At 58.3% G+C, this 18,285-nt stretch overlaps 1 protein-coding gene across 1 annotated transcript in view; it reads right to left on the bottom strand.

The window, feature by feature from the left end:
- Positions 1 to 1,424: 1,424 nt before the first annotated feature.
- Positions 1,425 to 18,285, bottom strand: part of LOC127392701 (collagen alpha-1(I) chain-like) — an 84,202-nt gene continuing 67,341 nt past the window's right edge. Inside the window, exons 30-68 of the mRNA XM_051636936.1 lie at positions 17,836 to 17,889; positions 17,252 to 17,296; positions 16,570 to 16,623; positions 15,849 to 15,902; positions 15,600 to 15,653; positions 15,309 to 15,362; positions 14,910 to 14,963; positions 14,689 to 14,733; positions 14,364 to 14,408; positions 13,932 to 14,039; positions 13,576 to 13,629; positions 13,258 to 13,311; positions 13,007 to 13,060; positions 12,158 to 12,265; positions 11,708 to 11,761; positions 11,319 to 11,426; positions 10,944 to 10,997; positions 10,766 to 10,819; positions 10,454 to 10,507; positions 10,005 to 10,058; positions 8,929 to 9,036; positions 8,663 to 8,716; positions 8,450 to 8,503; positions 8,103 to 8,156; positions 7,582 to 7,635; positions 7,339 to 7,392; positions 7,027 to 7,080; positions 6,322 to 6,375; positions 5,188 to 5,241; positions 5,055 to 5,108; positions 4,837 to 4,890; positions 4,697 to 4,714; positions 4,471 to 4,524; positions 4,234 to 4,296; positions 3,766 to 3,931; positions 3,399 to 3,505; positions 3,037 to 3,117; positions 2,573 to 2,761; positions 1,425 to 1,763 (exon numbers count right to left, since the gene is read on the bottom strand). Coding sequence (XP_051492896.1) covers positions 1,614 to 1,763; positions 2,573 to 2,761; positions 3,037 to 3,117; positions 3,399 to 3,505; positions 3,766 to 3,931; positions 4,234 to 4,296; positions 4,471 to 4,524; positions 4,697 to 4,714; positions 4,837 to 4,890; positions 5,055 to 5,108; positions 5,188 to 5,241; positions 6,322 to 6,375; positions 7,027 to 7,080; positions 7,339 to 7,392; positions 7,582 to 7,635; positions 8,103 to 8,156; positions 8,450 to 8,503; positions 8,663 to 8,716; positions 8,929 to 9,036; positions 10,005 to 10,058; positions 10,454 to 10,507; positions 10,766 to 10,819; positions 10,944 to 10,997; positions 11,319 to 11,426; positions 11,708 to 11,761; positions 12,158 to 12,265; positions 13,007 to 13,060; positions 13,258 to 13,311; positions 13,576 to 13,629; positions 13,932 to 14,039; positions 14,364 to 14,408; positions 14,689 to 14,733; positions 14,910 to 14,963; positions 15,309 to 15,362; positions 15,600 to 15,653; positions 15,849 to 15,902; positions 16,570 to 16,623; positions 17,252 to 17,296; positions 17,836 to 17,889 — 2,691 coding nt within the window. The 3' untranslated portion in view covers positions 1,425 to 1,613. The remainder of the gene's footprint in view (positions 1,764 to 2,572; positions 2,762 to 3,036; positions 3,118 to 3,398; positions 3,506 to 3,765; positions 3,932 to 4,233; positions 4,297 to 4,470; positions 4,525 to 4,696; positions 4,715 to 4,836; positions 4,891 to 5,054; positions 5,109 to 5,187; positions 5,242 to 6,321; positions 6,376 to 7,026; positions 7,081 to 7,338; positions 7,393 to 7,581; positions 7,636 to 8,102; positions 8,157 to 8,449; positions 8,504 to 8,662; positions 8,717 to 8,928; positions 9,037 to 10,004; positions 10,059 to 10,453; positions 10,508 to 10,765; positions 10,820 to 10,943; positions 10,998 to 11,318; positions 11,427 to 11,707; positions 11,762 to 12,157; positions 12,266 to 13,006; positions 13,061 to 13,257; positions 13,312 to 13,575; positions 13,630 to 13,931; positions 14,040 to 14,363; positions 14,409 to 14,688; positions 14,734 to 14,909; positions 14,964 to 15,308; positions 15,363 to 15,599; positions 15,654 to 15,848; positions 15,903 to 16,569; positions 16,624 to 17,251; positions 17,297 to 17,835; positions 17,890 to 18,285) is intronic.

Raw genomic sequence — 18,285 nt, 5'->3', positions numbered from 1 at the left:
GTGCCAGCCCCTGGGTGCTGCTGGACCCTCTGGCTGCAGGAGCCCTGCAGGGAGCAGGAACCCAGCCCAGCCCAAAGGCTCCTCTTCCCCTTTCTGCCCGGAAGGGAAGTCCCTGCACAGCAGGAATTGGGGGTTTGGCTGCACCCGTGATGATGAGCCTGCGTGTCCCCAGGCAAGGGGACTTCCCTAGAGGGGGGGTCTCGCAGGGTGTGGTGGCAGCTCCCGGGGGGAGGGAAGGGGGGTGGGCAGGGCCAGGACTGGCATCACAGCCTGGCAGGGCAGAGCTGGGGGTGGTTTTACAGGCAACATGACAACCAGCGTATTGCAGCAAGTGCCAGAGTGGAAAAAAACCCAACCCTTTTCAAGGCTCAGTCCCTGCCTGGAGGTGGCTGTTGGTTGAGCCCTGCCCTGTGCCCCCCCTTGGCCAGCTGGTGACACACACAGGGCACAGCAGGGACAGAAAGATGCTGCACCAGGGACTGAGCCAGCAAAGAGCACCACAGCCTGCATGCATTGACTGGTGCTGCTTCAGCTGCTCCCCCAGGACTGTGCCCCCCAGAAAGATTCAACTGCTGCTCTCCTTGACCCCTGGTGTGGGGTATGGCCACTGCTCCACTGGTGGTGATGACAGCCTCACCAGGACAGGACAACCTGCTGCAGGACAGGGCAGGTGAGCTCCATGTTAGAACCTGAGCAGTGAAGGGTGCAGAGAAACCAGGGGTGCAGCACAAAGCCAGCCAGGATCTGGGGGGGGGGGGGGGGGGGGGGGGTGTTGGGAACTGATGCAGCAGAGAAATATGGGGACTCAGGTGCCAGGCTGAAGCCTCTGCCCTCAGGACTCACCTGTACCCACCTGGGGCCAAGCAGCCCAGGGACAGTGGAATGGTTGGAAGCAAGGGAAACGCTGCTGGCAACAACAACAGTGAAGTGCTAAGGAGCAGGAGCCAAACGGCTCCAATTCCTGGCCCTGCCCAACCCACTACACTACTAAAGGCCCTGTGACCCCCACAGGGGTTGCAGACCCAAACCAGTGGCAGGACTTGGGGGTGGTCTGCATCCTTCACCCCTCTTCAGGGGCTGGCAGCAGCTGAGGACAGCAGCCTGCAGGTGCTTTGCCCTGCAGAGAGTGGGCACCACAGCACGGACCTCAGGCTCTCCAGGGCTGTTCTCAGCCTGGTCCTGGTGGGATGAGGCTCCAAGCCTTTGGGCACTTGGTCAAGGCAAAGAAAAGCCCCTTTCCTTCCCCTCCTCCCAAGTGGCTGTATTTGTGCTTGTTGCTCTTCGCTTTAGCAGACAGCTCCTGGTGGTTACAATTACACGAGCCTCCCCCAATGAGTCATTAAATCAGCACCTTCTCTCATATATGTATATATATATAATAATATATATAATTTATAGAGAAATAACTTTTGTAAACAATAGTCTTCTACTCCAGAAGGAAGTGTAGTCCATGGCATAATGCAGCTACAAACACACGTCTCAAAAACAGCACCAGCAGCTCCAAGGAGCAGGTGGGAGACCCGTGTCACCCCCCAGCCTCTGCACGTGTCCCCAGTGGGACAGTTCTTGGGTGGGGAGGGAACTGGTCAGCTCGGTTTTGGGTGTCACTGGTTTCAGGTGAAGCAAACTGGTCCGACTGTGAAACCAAACTGGTGTGAGGTGTCGCCGTTGTGGAAGACGGCCAGGTCCCGCAGGGGCAGGAGGGAGAGCTCCTCGGTGGTGAACTGGAAGATGGTGTCAGTGATGAAGGACTCGTTGTCCAGCTGAAATGAGCACCACGGGCAGCTGAGCAGCACCAAAACCCTCTGCCCGTGGGCCTGAAGGGTCAGACACCTGCTGTCCCCTTTCCCTGCTCTGGCTGCTCCTTGATGCCACCCAACACCCCTGCGGGCACAGACAGGTCTCCATCCCCAACCCTTCATGGCTTCTCCAGGGAGTTAGAATCATAGAATCATGAAGGTTGGAAGGGAGCTTAAAGATCATCAAGCTCCAACCCCCCTGCCATGAGCAGGGAAACCTCCCACCAGACCAGGCTGCACAAAACCTCCTCCAACCTGGCCTTAAAAACCTTCAGGGATGGGGCATCAACAACCTCCCTGGGCAACCCATCCCAGTTCCTCACCACCCTTAGAGTGAAGAATTTCTTCCTAATAGCTGGCCTCCCCCAGGTCCCCTGGAGCCCACCACATCCCCTACCACCACACCTCAGCTAACACCTTGGACCCAGGGAAAAGATGCTGTCCATCTCCATCCTGCCACATGGATCCTGATTGTAGTCTATCCCAAACCCTGGGGGTGGACTCAGATCATAGAATCATAAAGGTTGGAAGGGACCTTAAAGATCATCAAGTTCCAACCCACCTGCCATGAGCAGAGAACCCTCCCACTAGACTTAGTTTAGACTTCTGTGGGGAAGAAAAGAACAGTTTCCCACACCAGGTTGCACAAAACCTTGTCCAACCTGGCCTGAAAAACCTCCAGAGATGGGGCATCAACAGCCTCCATGGGCAACCCATTTCAGATGTTGGGGGGGCTCTTCCAGGCATGGAAAAGGGTCTGACCGTGGGCTTACCACACAGCCCTGCAGGCTGGCTGCATAGCTCTGCTCCCGGGAGTCAGTCAGGAAGAGGATTTCCTTCTGGGGCTGGGGCTGGCCCTGCTGGGGGGCTGGTCTGCAGGAGTAGGAGACCTTCTGGGTGGCCAGGTGGCTGTGCAGGCGGAGGAAGCGGAGCTGCACCGGGCTGGCCCCCGTGTACTCCAGCTGAGGGACAACGAGAGGGGAAAATGGGGGTAGCAGGGGCTGCTTGGAGGGGTCTCTGCTTCCCCACCCTGCCCACAAACTGGGCAGGATTCAGCTGCCTGCTTAAAGCAGTGGCTTGGGGTTTCTTGCTGAAGGAAGTGTCACGTGCCACTGGGCACAGCCAGTGGGACACTGTGCCTGGGCACTTCCCCAGCACAGCAGGACAGGCATTGGGAGACCCCCAAGCCCCTGAGATGGGCTCTGTGTCCCCTCGGCTGTCCCACCTGGGCACTCACCAGGAAGCCCCCAGGAAGGGTGCTGAACCACTCAAAGGTGTCCTTGGAGGTGTAGGTGCTCAGCCAAGCCTTGATGGGGACCTGCAGGCAGTGGGGACCATGTCACACTGTCCCAGCAGGGGACAGTGGCACTGCCAGGACCAGGAGCCAGCTATAGCAACCCGTGTGTGGGACCTGTCCCTGCAGCCTGGTCACACACTGTGACCTGGATCTTCACTGCTCCAACAGCTCCCTGCCACGGCAGTGGTCACCACAGCAAGGAACTGGGCACATTGTCCCTCTCCAGCCCCACCTACCCCCATCCTCACCCACCCGGAGAAGTAACACAGGGCTGGAGCTGCCCCATGAAAGCCACCCCATACCTGGTTGTGGATGGGGGCTATGCAGGTCTCACCCCCTGCTGTGAAGTTGCAGAAGGCCACCAGTGCATCCTGGGGACTGCCCTGGTTGGGGTCGATGTAGTATTGCCCTGGAGGGAGGCAGAGGGGAGTTTTTGGCAGAGGGAGGATGCTACCTCATGCCATCCCACCTCAGCCAGGGGCAACATCCCTGGCTGCACCCTCCCATCCTCCTGGGATGCAGCCTGACTGCCACCCCCCTTTTCCAGGGATGCCCATGAAACCCAGCTGAGCTCATCCCCCCCCCCAAACCTTCATCTCCTTGGAACTGTAAAGAGCTGCCTGTCCCCCCACATTGGCCAGCCAGGGGACCCCACGTGCACCCCAGTACCATCAGGCAGGCTGGGGTGGGCCAGCAGCAGCTCCTTGCAGGTGGTTGCTGGGTTGGTTTTGGTGCCGTTGGGATGATCAGTGAGGGTTTGCAGCTCCTGGCTCAGGGTGTCCAGCACAGCCCAGACCGCCGTGTAATTCAGGTGGTTGGAGGGATAAATTAAGTGCTGAAAGACAAAGAGGGAGGATATAACAAAGCTGAACTTAGACACCCCCTCTCCCCCATCTTATTTTAGCCAGGAGAATGGTCAGGTGCTCAGGGAAGGGGTGGGACATGCAGGGAAACAAGGACAAGCGCGGTGGGGGAGGGATGAGCCATATCTGCTTGCTCTTTGTGCAAGGTCCTTGGTCCTTGTGCACAGAGGACCCCAGAAGAAGCAGGACACGGGGCAGCATCACTGTCAGCCCCTTCCCTCCCAGCTGGCACCCACCAAAGAGGCCTGGGAGGCCCTGGTCCCCCCACACTCACCCGCAGCTCCTCCCCAGACAGCATCAGCGCGGGTCCCCTGGGACCAGGGGGGCCGGCCAGACCCTGGGTGACAATGACAATGAGACTGGCTGCTGCCCAGGAGCCCCCTGCCATGCTCCTCCAACAACAGCAGCAGCAGCAGCTGGCTGTCCCCATGGCATGGTGGGACATCATTGCCAAATTCGGGGAAGAAGGGACCCAGATTTTGGGGCGAGGGACGTTAGCAGCTCCACTCACCGGCAGGCCTGGTGCACCCCGGGGTCCCCGCAGCCCCGGGAAGCCTTTCAGCCCCTGGCACAGGGTGAGGAGGAGAAGGGAAGAAAAGCAAAGTGTTGAGAGGCTGCAGTGCTGAGCCTCACCACAGGGTGCCCAGCAGGGCCACCCAGCACCCAGGAAAAGGGCAGGAGCGGAAGGTGCCCTGCTGCAGGACTCAGCCCAGCTCCAGCTGCTCCTCCCGACTTACTTTGGGTCCAGACAAGCCCTGGAAGAGAAGGACCAGACCCAGCTAAGAGGGATGTAGGTGGAATGGAGGCTCCCATCCCAGCATAACCCCTGCAGGGCCAGGAGCAAACCCCAAATCTGCTGGGAGGGTGAAGGACTCACCGGGGTCCCAGGGATGCCAGGGTGTCCCTGTGGGCCAGGGGAGCCTCTGTCACCCTGCAAAGACACCAGTGGAGGTCAGGGCACTGCATGGGGCACCCCCAGCCCTGTGTCCCTCTACACCCCAGCCCCTTCCCCGGGTGGATTTTGCATGAAAAAATGAGGAATTCATCCCAAACACTCATCTTGGTTCCTGCCGTCCCCCTCCACCCTGCCCTTACCTGCTGTCCTCTGGGTCCTGGCCTCCCAGGGATGCCACTGGGTCCTGGCTTGCCCTAGGAGATGTGAGAAAGTGTCACCCGGGGTGACAAGCGACCAAGGGGAGGGAGGAGAAGAGCAAAGCCCTTCACGCACCTTGAAGCCATCGTCCCCTTGCTGGCCCAGCTCACCCATGCTGCCCTTCTCACCCTAGGAGAGAGTCAGGGAGAGCTTAGGTGAGGAAGAGGAGGGTAGAGACCCCTGGGACACCAGCCCAGGTGGGAGCTCTGCCCCGGAGGGTGGGTGTCAGGAACCCTGCTCTCATCACTCCATTGGTGGCACTGAATCAGGCAGGCAACAGAGGTGTTACCTACTGCCTGACCCTGGCAGGAGATACCTGCTTGGGGAGGTTGCCCAAAGCCAAACCATCTCCTGGCCTCCAGAAAGTGGCTGGAAAATGGGCAATTCCCAGTGATGGCTGGCTGCAAAATTTCTGCAAAAAAACCCCAACAACCCTATCTTTTTGATTGGGTAGAATTAACTGCACCCCTTTTGCTGGGGAAGGAGGAGGCAGTGTCTGCTCCCCTGGCAGCTGCTAAGGCAGAACTGAAAGTATCCCAGACTAAAATTACTTCCCAGGAAACACCCTGAGACAAAGAAAGCCAATTTTTTTGTGTGCTGAAATCTGGTGGAGCAAGGGGAGAAAGCCCAGCCCAGCAGCTGCCTGCAGCCTCCCCCCCCCTGCTTTCCCAGGCTCTGGCCTCGCTGAACACCCTGGACTTGAACTTCTGCCATCACTCCTTTAGCTTGCAATAAATTTATAGCTTTATGACCAGGGTTTCATTTCCCTGAAGGCTCTGAGCAACCACCTTCCACCAGGGACTCTTTGTCTTATTTATAGCCTCGTGGCTGAGGGATGGGACCGTGAGGATGTGCTTGGTCCTTGGGCCAAGGCTGGATCCCTCAGCTCATCAGAAATGGCTCAGAGGAGCTATGTGCTTCTGCTGTGCCAGCACCAATGCTGAGAGCAGGGGATTGAAACACTGTTTGCTGCTGCTTGCAACTCCAGGAGGATGGAAAGGCTGGAAAAGGTTCTGTTTTGGGACAAAGTCTGAAGATTCCCACCTCCCAGCAACTGGGGACACAGTGGTCAACCCCCAACAAAAGGTGCTGCAGCCATCAGGTTTCAGGAAGAGGGGAATAAGTGATGGCATCCAGCAAATTAAATGCCAGCCTGTGGCCAGAGTCCCCACTGTGCCTGGGGCTCTAGTGCTGGTGCATGTCACCCACCTTGTGTCCTTTGGGTCCAGGGTCTCCTTTCATGCCCTTCAGCCCTGGGATGCCCTACGAGAGAAATGACATCTCTGTGTCACCCTGTGGCTGAGCTGTTCCCATCAGCTCCCTGGCAAGGAGGGACACAAGGTCGTCACCAGGACTCTGAGAATTCCTCTGGGTAGAAATCTTTGGGTTTTATGCTTTCAGGAGGATCCCTCAGCAAAGCTGATGAAAAATGCAGTTCAGGTCCCTTGGCTGGTTGCAGAATATCCCAGCTTTGTTCTGTGAGGTTTTCGAAGCTGGGGTTTTTATTTTAAATAGGCACAAAACAATTTCCAGTAATTAAAAAAAAGTGTTTGAGTAATTTTGGGTTGTTGTTTTTTTTTTTTTTCTTGTGGCTGCTGCAGTGCAGCTGGTCACTCCAGTTCTGTGGGAACAGCCCTCTGCAAGTGCTCAGCACTGCCAGGTACCAGACACCTCCTGGGCAGTATTTGGCCTCTAGAACAACATACTGGAAATGCTGTGGTTTGCCTGACTGCACAGGCACTGCTGGGATGGGGATCTGGGAGGAGAAGACGAGATGAGATGGATGAAGGATGGATGAACCACCTAGAAACTTGTTTTCAGAGGGTCTCTGCTTGGGTTGTCCGCACAGCTGGGCTGCAGGGTGGTACCAAACGGGGAGCACCAGCACCCTGAATCCTCCAAGCTGATACTCACGTAGGGTCCTTGGGGGCCCTGGGGTCCTGGCAGTCCCTTGTCACCTGGGAAGCCCTGAAATGCAAAAGAGAGAGAGCCTGGCTTGCTGTGCCCAGCCCTGCAGTGTGGGAGCAAAGCAGGAGTGATGCAGGGAGAGCAGCCCGTGAGGTCAGGGGGTGCAGGAAACCCCCCCCTTCCCCTTGGGCAGGAAGGGACTGGGGACACAGAGCCCTACATGATGCCCCTAGATTGGCTTCTCCTTTTCCAAGGCAGGAGCTGGAGCACCCCTGGGCTCAGAACAGCCCTCACCCCAGCAGGACCAAGCCCACCTACCTTGGGTCCCCGGGGGCCTCTGGGGGCCCGGTGGCCCATCTTGCCTCGCTTGCCCTGGGAACAGCAAATTAGAGACTCAGGAGCAATTCCAGCCTGGTGATGGCTCTAAGCTGGCTGCCCCACATCCCCCTCACTGGCCCCCAGGGAGATGCTGAGCCCCCAGCAATCCAGGAGCCCTCCTGGCTTCTGAGCATCAGGTCCAAGCCTCCTGCCACCCTCCATGGGGACAACGGTGCCATTTACCCGTCTGCCAGTTTCTCCAGGGACCCCTTCTTCCCCTTCATGCCCCACATCACCCTGGGAGAAGGAGAGATGGGAAATGACAGTCACCAGCAGTACAGCCACATCCCAGAGCAGGACTGGGGAATAGGGTCATGGAGATGGGGACAGAGCTCTCCAGGTGCTGTGGGACCCTGGGGATGAACACCATGACCGTGGTGCAGAGCTGGCCAGTGGAGGGGAGGTGTTCCCCCATAAAGGACACCTGGAGCCAGGATGGAGGAAGCCCTGTGGGGATGGAAGGGGGCTGAGCTGGGGAGACCTGCCAGCCCCTCACCCAAAAACCAGCCAAGGCAGCCCAAGGGCATCTAAGGGCTCTGTGTTTGCCAGGTACAGATGCGTGGCTGCCTTTACAGCAGGGAGAAACATCCCCCAGAGCAGTTCCTCCCAATCTCTCCCCACAAGCACAACAGGGTTGAGCAGCTCAGGCCCAGCCACCCCATGCCTGGTGGCTGTTCCCCCTCGGGTGCCATCTGCAGAGGTACCTTTTCTCCTTTGCAGCCTTTCCACCCTTTAAGACCAGCTCGTCCTGGAGATCCCTAAAATCCCAAAGGAGAAGGAAACCCCTCGGTAAGGATGCTGTACCAGGGATGTCCCCTTGCAGCCTCTCTCCCTGCTCTCCCCACAGCATGCACGGGAAGATGCTCTGAGCTGAAGTCTCCAGTTGGGATTTTTGCCCCTCTCTGGAGCAGGCTGGGCAGGGTGGGGCTGTGGGGGGATTTCAGCAGGAGCTGGAGATGCTGCCCATGCGGGACCTTGCTGCAGCAAGGAGATCCCAGCACCCCGTTGCCTACGCCAGGGAGAACCAGTGTGGCTTCATCCCACCCCTCACCATTTGTCCCAGTCTTCCTGGCCTGCCTGGCTCCCCTTTTGCACCCACCAGGCCCTAGAAAGCAAAACAAAAATTAACCTAGCTCCAAAAATATAAGCTCCAGGGTTATTCACCCACATATGCTGGGTAGGCAGGCAGAGTGGCACAGACCTGGGCTGGGAGAAGTGGAATGGGAAAGGAGCTCACCCACCTTGGTGCTTGGAGCTCACTCACCTTGATGCCACTCAGCCCCATGGCTCCAGCTTCCCCGGGTGGTCCAAGGGGACCCTGAGGTCATTTGGGGACAAAACATGAGGCTGGCATTGTCTCTGGGTTAGTTGTGGGCAGGCAGGAGGGCAAAGTATGGAGCCAGCTGCCTTGCCCAGGGGTCTGGACTGGGGTTGTTCCTTCCAGACACTTCTGGGACCAGAACCGTGTTGGGGACAGCCACCCTGCAGGGATGTCCCCTGCCTGTTCCCCACAGCAGAGCAAGGAGTTACCTGCTTGCCTGGCTGTCCCTTGGCACCCGTTACTCCTCTGGCTCCTCCGTGCCCGGTGTAGCCCCTCAGCCCGGGGGCACCCGCTGCTCCCCGGGCACCCGCTGCGCCCTGTGGTGCACACAGACCCGGGGGCACCTGTTACATCCCCAGCCCACCCCCTCTGGAGCAGGGTCCAAGCAGCTGCTCCTCAAAGGGCTTCCAGTGGAGATCCAAGGGATCTTCTCTGCCTGCTTTGCAAATCCCCATGGAGCCTATTCTGCAGCCCAGCCTCTCCCGGCGAAGGGCATGAGCTGCCTGAGTTAGGGACACATCCTGCCCAGGCAGAGCAGCTCCACAGCATGGGAAAACTGGGATGCAAATGGGATCTATCCTGCAGCCCAGTGCAGGGCATCAAGAACACCTCTGTGGCTCTGTGCACATCAGGGCCACGACCACAAGATGCATCTTGGGGCAGTTCCTGGGACCCTTTGGCCTCCATCAGAGAAAACGCTGACAGGACAAGGGGTGATGGTTTTAAACTGAGAGAGGGGAGCTTTAGGTTAGGTATTAGGAAGAAATTCTTCACTCTAAGGGTGGTGAGGAGCTGGAATGGGTTGCCCAGGGAGGTTGTTGATACCCCACCTCTGAAGGTTTTTAAGGCCAGGTTGGAGGAGGTTTTGTGCAGCCTGGTCTGGTGGGAGGGTTCCCTGCTCGTGGCAGGGGAATTGGAGCTGGATGAACTTTAGGGTCCCTCCCAACCTGAATGATCCTATGGTTTTATTATGGACACCCATGGACTTGGCAGAAGCAGAAGACAGGGAAGCCAAATGCCCTGGAGCAGACCCCGACAGCCCAGCATCAATTGCACAGTGACTGTGGCACTTGGCACAGCTTTTAATGGCTGTGTTAAAATTCCTCCAGAGAGCCTTGGCTCTAGGGACGCCCTGACTCGGTCCCAAAGCCACCCTAGGGCAGGACCCAGGAGGCACAGCCTGACACATGGTGTCCTGAGCAGGGACAGGCTCTGCTGCTCCAGCACAAGGTGCCCCCAAACCTCTTTCCCAGGGAAGTTCTGCAGGGCCAGGGCTGGTACTCACGGCCAGGCCAGGTTTGCCGCTGTCTCCCTTGGCTCCGTCATCTCCATCGAGTCCCTGTGGTGGTGTTGGGGCTTTAGAACAACCTCATCATCACCCCCGTGCTTCACGCTCAGGGCCTTTGCAGCATTTTAAGCATCCCCTCCCTTGCACCAGGTTCAGCTGGCCAGGGGAGGCAGCCAGGCACTGTGAGCACGATGCCACAGCAGGGACGGGTCTTCCAGGAGGCATCCCTGGCTGAAATGGTCTGATTTTTGGGGTAGGGGCATGTAAGTACCTCCTGGGACTCAGTACCAAGATATGAAGCATTAAACCCCCTTCCCCCTTCTCACTCCTGAGCACTCAGCCTGGGTAGTTAAGGGGCAATAAATCCTTTGGGCTTTGGTTTGTATTGGAAATGGTGAAGAACTGGGGGAGCCTTTAGCAGCTTCCAGCTCCACAAGACCCCGTACCTCTAATCCTGCAGCACCAGTGGGACCATCCATGCCTGGTGGCCCTGGATCTCCCTGGGGAAGAAGGGAAAACAGCTCTGTCCCCAGCAAACCCTCCCTTGCCTCGTTGACTTTGGATCTCAGGCAACAAGGCAGAGAGTATCCCATGGCTGGTCCCCCAGGTCACCACCCTGCCCCAGGTCTGTTCCAGTTCCTCCACCACAGCCCCACCACATCCCACATCAGCCAAAGGCAGAAAGCAGAGCTCAGGAAAAGACCAAAAATAAACATTTCACCCAGAGATGAAGGGTTGGAGCCATCACCCTGTTGTACCTTCACTCCCTCAGGACCATCAAGCCCAGGAGGACCTTGGAGACCCAGCTCACCCTGGTCAGGGCACAAGCAAAGGAGCCCAATTGATCCAACCCTGCCCAGTGCCCCCAGTCACACCCACATCCCCCCACCAGTCTGTGATCAGCTGAAATGGGAGGAGTGACACGAGCTGACTTACAAACCATCCTCTGGCTCCAGCAGGACCCACAGCTCCAGTGACACCAACCTGGCCCTGGGACACAGAGGGGACGTGCTCAGCAGGGTCCCAGCCTGGCCAGGGGGCAAGAGGGTAGAGTTTGGCCAGAGGCACCATTAACCCAACTGCCTGGCAAGTCCCAACCATCCTGTTGTTACACAAGACCTAATTTTGGTCTCATCCCCATGAAACACAAAACCCCCTGACGATGGGGATTTACCAATTCCTAGTCTTTTCTGCAGTTCCTGGAGCCCAAGGTTTCCCACTGGGAATGAGCCCCTCTCCTTGGCACCCAGCACCCAAGGGAGCCAGCCTGTGGGAGCGTGGTGGGCTGAGGCAGCCCCAGTCTGTACTTGCCATCAAACCTTCTTGGCCCTTCTCTCCTTTCTGGCCTTTTTCTCCAATTTGCCCTGTAGCAGCTCCTGGACCAGGCACTCCAGCAAGGCCCCTGGGGCCATCGTCACCCTGCTCAGGGATGGAGACAGAGGTGTCACCAGAGAGAGGAAAAAGAAACAGCAATTAAATCAGCTTCTGCCTGGGGATCTCACTAGGTTCCATGGACAGAAGTTCACCCTAGGGTGCTCAGGAGAGGTGCTGATGCCAGGTCTGAGTCCTGCATCTCCAGTGGTCCTCAGCCACAAGGACACCCTTCTCGTGCTTCTGCCCCCACACCAGCAGAGGCTGAGCAGGCTGTGGGTGTCCCTGAGGTGCTGCAAGAAGGGACAGAGTTAGAAGCCCCCCCTCACCTTCTGTCCTCGTGCTCCTGGCTCACCCGGATCTCCAGCGTCGCCAGGATCACCCTGCCCAGATGGGAAACACCAACATCAGATGCAGCAGCTGCTCCCCAGGGGGTTAAACCCTGAGCTCTGACTCCCAGGGGCTTCCCCACCTTCCTCTGCCCGGGGTGTTGGTGCTGGGTAAGAGATGACCCCACAGCTTCCCCTGCCCCCTGGGGACCCCCAGCTGTGACCCACTCTAGCCCCAAAGTGAGCCAAGACAGAAGGCTGAGCCCCCCCCAAAAGCAGCAGCCCCCCCCCAGCATGGGGACCCCAAAGCACAGGGACCCCCCTGCAGGGCTGGGGCACGGGCAGCAGCCAGGACAGGGGCTGGCAGACCTTGTCTGTCCTTGTCCCCAGCCCCTGGCAGAGGACACCAGTGGGCAGCAATGGCCACCACGGTGTCACCAACACACATACCTCCTTTCCATGACCCCCAGGCCTCCCTGGTAGCCCCTCAGGCCCATTGTCCCCTGGCTCTCCAGGGCTCCCTCTGATGCCCGGGGCTCCACAGGTTCCCACCTCTCCCTGGACAGGACAAAGAGCATCAGGATTACTCTTGGCTGACTTTTCCAGCTGGCTCTGCCCTCCAGCATTTCTCAGCTTTTCTTGTACCAGGTCCCCACAAGATTTGGGGGGACCTGGGTCCTCCTCTCACACCCAGCAACATAAATCCACAGGCACGAGGATGATGGGGGTGAAATTTAAAAGAGCCCCACATGGTTCAGGTGCCTGCCAGGCCCTGCAGCAGCTGTGCCAGGAGTGCCCAGGGGCACCACAGAATCCCAGACTGGCTTGGGTTGGAAGGGACAGGGCAGGGACACCTCCCACCAGCCCAGGTTGCTCCAAAGCCCCATCCAACCTGCCCTTCAACACTGCCAGGGATGGGGCAGCCACAGCTTCCCTGGGTGACCTGTTTGAAGTTCTCACCACCCTCACAGGGAAGAATTTCTTCCTGATGTCTCACCTCAATCTCCCCTCTTCCAGTTTTAATCCATCCCCCCTTGTCCTCTCCTTCCCTGCCCTTGTCCCAAGCCCCTCCCCAGCTTTCCTGGAGCCCCTTCAGGCACTGGAAGGTGCTCTAAGGTCTCCCTGGAGCCTTCTCTTCTCCAGGCTGAACACCCCAACTCTCCCAGCCTGGCTCCAGAGCAGAGCTGCTCCAGCCCTGGGATCATCTTCATGGCCTCCTCTGGACTCACTCCAAGAGCTCCATGTCCTTCTGGTGTTGTCCTGTCTCTTGTGTGACCCCCAGCACCCACTGGAACCCACCTGCTCTCCTTTGGGCCCTGGCTGACCCTCCGCTCCCGGCCGTCCTGGTGGTCCCTGGGGAGGAAACACAGAGCCCAGCCCTGGCACAGCCCATTGACACCACATCCCTCAGAGCCTCTGGCTCAGCTAACAAGGACACAGCTTCCATCTTCTGGATGAGTCGAGGATCAACACCAACCTCCCTTCCCGCTCTGGAGAAGGCAGGTTGGAGCAGCCCCTGGAGGGAAGGACAGGGTTCCCAGCTGACCTACCTGCTCCCCATCCAGCCCCCTGATGCCAGGACTCCCGGGGTGTCCCACGTGGCCCTGCCAGAGGACACACTAAGGTCAGGACAGGCAATCCTGCTGGGCTTCCATTCAGGTTCCCCACAGACCCTGCTTGCCAGGCTCTTCTCCCACCTTGCACCGGGCACGTTAATCCCCCATCCCACTGGGCAAAGCCAGTGGCCAAACTGGGAGGTGTGACTGCACCTACAGCTCTGGGGAAGAAAACCCCGTTTTGGGCAAGCAGAGTGACCCCAAGGCTCTGCCTGCCTGGGCAGCTCAAGGCTCACCTTTGTCTGCCCTTACCTTCTCTCCTCTCCTCCCTGAAGGCCCTTCAGCCCCTTTTGGACCTTCCCGGCCCTGGAAACAAACAGACCATATCAGCAGCAACTCATTCCAGAGGTCTCCACAGCTCCTGGGCATGGGTGGCAGGGGCTGGGAGGCCCCAGCACACCACGTCCCCACGGGCAGAGAGAAACCACTCCTAGCTTCTCAAGCTCCTTGCACCAGCTTCCCTGTTCCTTCTCTTCCTGCAGGTGCTTTTGGGAGCTCCCTTGAAAGTGTTGGACCAACAGAATTGCTGCACTGGGTCCTACTGGAGGAGAGAAAATGGCTTGGAGGTTTTGTTGTGCAGCAGGTGAAGGAGCCCCATCTGCACTCACCGGGTACCCTGGTGGGCCAGCAGCTCCAGTGGCTCCAGGAGCTCCCATTTCTCCTGCTGAGCCAGGTTTCCCAGGAACACCATCCAGCCCCCGTGCACCAGGAACACCCTGTGAGGCCAAAAAGACTCTAAGCACCCCAAAATACAGCACAGGGTGCCGCTTCAGGAGGGCAATGCCAGTGGGAACACCACGCCTGATGCATCTGGGCCACCATGGTGGGTCTACAAGGGACCACCTGTGCCTGGTGGGTCCTGATGCCTCATCGCTACTGTCCCCAAACCTGACTTGTCACCACCCAGCTACCCATGCAGGGTTTGGGTCATTCTCTGCCCCATAACCAGCCTGGAGAGCAGGACCTCTCTTGCACCCCATCAGACATCACCCAACCTCAGCCTCCAGAGCATCACTGCAAGCTTCAGCTCTCCCACTTACAGGCAGCCCTGGAAGCCCTGGAGGACCCGGCTGCCCCACTCTGCCCTGAAACAAGAAGGATGTTCAGCAGCATGACCACAGCCACGAGGCACAGGGGACCCCAAACAGGGGGAAGCCTCACTCAGACAGTCCCCATGTGCCTGGGGCCACCTCAACCGTGTCTGTGCAGCACCAGGACCAGACCCAAGCCAAGTGGGACGTGGGTCCTGCCAGCTCCCACAAAGGGGGCTGGGCTCCACGCTGCGGATGCTGTGGGAGCCCACGGTTTCTCTCTCAGGGGAGCATGGCAGTGGGAGCACAGCCAGCTGGGCACAGCCAGCCCTACCTGGGAGCCAGGAGCACCTCGTGGACCAGGGGGACCTGGCAGGGCCTGAGGGAGGGGAAAGCACCATCAGAGCCCTGTGCCGTGGCTCTGGCTGCTCCCCTCTCCCACGTTTAGCCCCTTGATGCTGGAAGCAAAGATTTGCCATTTTCCCACAACCAGCTCAGCAAAGGCAACTTGCTGAGTGCTTCCCTGGCAGGGATGGAGCTGCCCAGGGCTCTCACCTTGGGTCCAGCTTTTCCTGGAAATCCTGGTGGGCCTTGGGCTCCTGCTTCTCCCTGTTGGGAGGCAAGAAAGGTTTCCTTTCCTCCACGTGTCTTAATGTGCTCATCTCTTAAAACAAAAAGAAAACCAACCCAAAAACCAGCTTGCCTGGCATCTTACAACAAGCCACAGGACTCTGGGCAGATTAAGTGCTGGAGAACCACCAGTTCACCCAACGTGGGACCCAGCTCCAGCCCTTCTCCTCCTACTACCTCCCTGGCATGGCTGATGGAGACCATTCATGGACACCACCCAAATCCATCCACTGGATTCTACAGCCCAGCCCAAGAACATTCCCAAAGCCTGGACTCCCACCCCAGCACATCCCCTTGCTGCTCTGCTGGATTTCCCAGCCCTACCTTGTCTCCCCTCTGCCCTGGCCTCCCACGGTCACCATCAGGTCCTGGGTAGCCCTGGGGAGAGCAGGGTGTTAGGGGGCAGCTAGGTACCCCAACATCTCTGGGGTCTTGGGAGAAGGCAGGTGCTGAGCTCTCTCCCAGGGCAAGGCAGGACCTTGGGCACAGCAGGAGCCCTAGCAGGAGGGTGAGGTCCTGGCTGCTCCAGGGAACATCTCCCCAAACCAGCATCCCCCCTGGCTGGCCACAGGCAGACAGCACCACACCCTCTCCACAGGCAGGACCATCACTTACATGGATGCCAACAGGTCCCTGGGGCCCCTCCAAGCCAGGCTTCCCGGGCAGCCCCTGCCAGGAAAGATGAAGGCATTAATGAACCTTGGGTCCCAGGATGCAGGCAGGTATCTTCCCACCCTTGGTGCCCACTTCTGAACCCAAGGGATCCCCCCCAGTTCTCCCCATGGCAGCCAAGAGCCTCTTGGCTGTTCGACACCAACCAGCCCCACCAGCATCATCCTGGCCCCCCCATGGCCCAGCTCTCACCTTTGTGCCCAGGGAACCTGGGTTTCCATCAGGTCCAGGTTTTCCCAGAGAGCCCTTTGGAAACATTTGGGGAGGGGGTGTCAGTCAAAAAGCTGAGACGAGACAAGACCCACTGGGCCACTGCTGCTGCCTCTGTGCTCATGGGGAGGAGTCAACTGGTCCAAACTGGGTTTTCTGGGGACACACTCTGCCACCTTGGCCCATCTTGGTGACTCCTGCACACCAGCACCCCATGGCTGGCTCTCCAGAAGGGTTGTCACCAGGTAAGGTGACAATACTCACTCTTGGGGTCATCACCAAGCCCAGCTTAGTGCAGGCTCTCAGGGAGGAGCTGCTCTGGGTCTCTGTCCCACTGGGCAAGGACATGGGACTGTCCTCCCTAAACTTGCACCCTCCATTGCCACCTGGGATGGAACAAACTGATCCACCCAGGTGTGAAGGGTTTCCAGGGGCTTCCATCCCCCAGAGCCCCCCTGAGGGGCTTGGGAAAGCTGCACAGCCCCTTGGACAGGCTGGTTCCCTGGGGAAATGACTCTGCTCTCCCCCAGCCCCACTTGTTTCTACCACTGACTCTCTTTAATGTCTTTTAACAAGAAGATCAAATCCTACAGGTGCCCTGACCCCCCTGCTGGTTCCCAAGGTGGCAAAGTCCCATATCCCTCACCAGTGCCACTGACTTCCCACCTAAGAAAATGCAGGAGGAACAATTCTGTTTCCTTACTATGGATCCAGGAGGCCCCACGTGCCCAGGGCTGCCCTGCAAGCCAGCAAAACCCTGGGGGAAAGAACAGGAGTGATGGTGGGAAGGCAGAAAGAAGGATGGAAAGGTTCTACCCTTGGCTGTGTGTGGTCTCAGACCAGTCCAAACCTTACCAAGGGCAGTGCTGGTGCTGCCCACTTCCAACCAGCTCCATGGTTTCTCCTCCAACCCCCTGGCTGTGCTCAGGCCCACAATACCCACACGTGCCACCCTAGCAGCAAACTCAGGGCACGTCCCTGACCCAGAGCAGAACATTTTTCACGGTTTGTTTTGAGGAAAGTGTCAGATTTATTGTTTTCTTCTGCATTTCAGAGGCAAGAGAAAGAACGACTAGAAGTCCTGCAGAAGGGAAAACTTGCTGCCAGCCCAGAGCTTGATGCTGGAGATGTTTTGGACAGCAGTGCCAGAGATGAGAAGTCATTTTGCAATCTTCACTGCCCCATTCCCTCCCATTCACCCCTCAGCACCATTCCCAGCAGGTTCCTGCCTGCAGCTGCACCCACTGGAGCACCCTCCAGCTGCTCTCACTCCATCAGGGCCACCCATCACCTGCACCCCATGCCATGGACGTGCTTCTGAGACATATGCCCTGGTTGGGAGAGCCAAGCAGAGGGAAGGATAGAAATCACACATCTCTACTCACCGGTGGTCCCCTCCTGCCTGGGCTGCCCACAGTCCCTGGGGGACCCTGCAGAACAAGGCAGGTGATGATGAGGATGGGGAGACAGAAGCAGCCTCTCCCAGTCCCACCATGCCAGCCCAGAGCTCTGATGCACATCAGAGAATCTCAGACTGGCTTGGGTTGGAAAGGACCTTCAAGACCATCTAGATCCAACCCCCTGCATGAGCAGGGAGACCTCCCACCAGCCCAGGCTGCTCCAAGCCCCATCCAACCTGCCCTTCAACACTGCCAGGGATGGGGCAGCCACAGCTTCCCTGGGCAGCCTGGGCCAGGCTCTCACCACCCTCACAGGGAAGAATTTCTTCCTGATGTCTCTCCTCTTCCAGTTTTAATCCATCCCCCCTTGTCCCATCCCTCCCTGCCCTTGTCCCAAGTCCCTCCCCAGCTTTCCTGGAGCCCCTTCAGGTACTGGCAAGGTCCAGCATGGTCTGAAGACCTTGACCCACACAGCCATGGGGATGGTGGTGTTGGGAAGCTCCCCTTCTGGATACAACCCATCAGCACAGCCCTCACCCCCAGCCAAGTACAGAGTGTAGGATGGGAACCTGTGTACCAGGCTTTCCTTCTGTGCCTTCTGCTCCTGGCATGCCCCGTGAGCCCTGGAAGGAGAGTCTCATCTCAGCAAAGCAGAGCCTGGTGACAGGGTTCCCCTGTCAAGGGCTCATCCAGCCCCAGAGCCTCCTTCCAGAGGTGACAGATCAGTGGTGGCAGAGTCCCTGGGGTGCTGTCTGCTCTGTACTGACCCATGGGTTTCTTGGTGCATGGAGCTCATCCCTGCAGAGCTCCTGCAGCTCCTCCCTGCTCCATCCCACCCTTGCTGGGCAATGAGTGAGGAAGGAAACTCCTTCCCCCTGTCAACACCTCCATCACCGGGTTTTGTTCCCCTTTCCCTGCAGCTCTTTATTCCTGGCTCCTTCACCAGTCACGACCCCGAAGAAATGAGCTTTTTCTTAAAAAAAAAAGTGGCCATTTCCTGAATTTTCTATGCTCAGGGT

The sequence above is a fragment of the Apus apus genome, chromosome 19, assembly GCF_020740795.1.
Source record: "Apus apus isolate bApuApu2 chromosome 19, bApuApu2.pri.cur, whole genome shotgun sequence".
Taxonomy (NCBI): Eukaryota; Metazoa; Chordata; class Aves; order Apodiformes; family Apodidae; genus Apus; species Apus apus.
The sequence above is the reverse complement of the archived record's forward strand: the minus strand, read 5'-3'. Positions and strand labels throughout refer to the sequence as shown.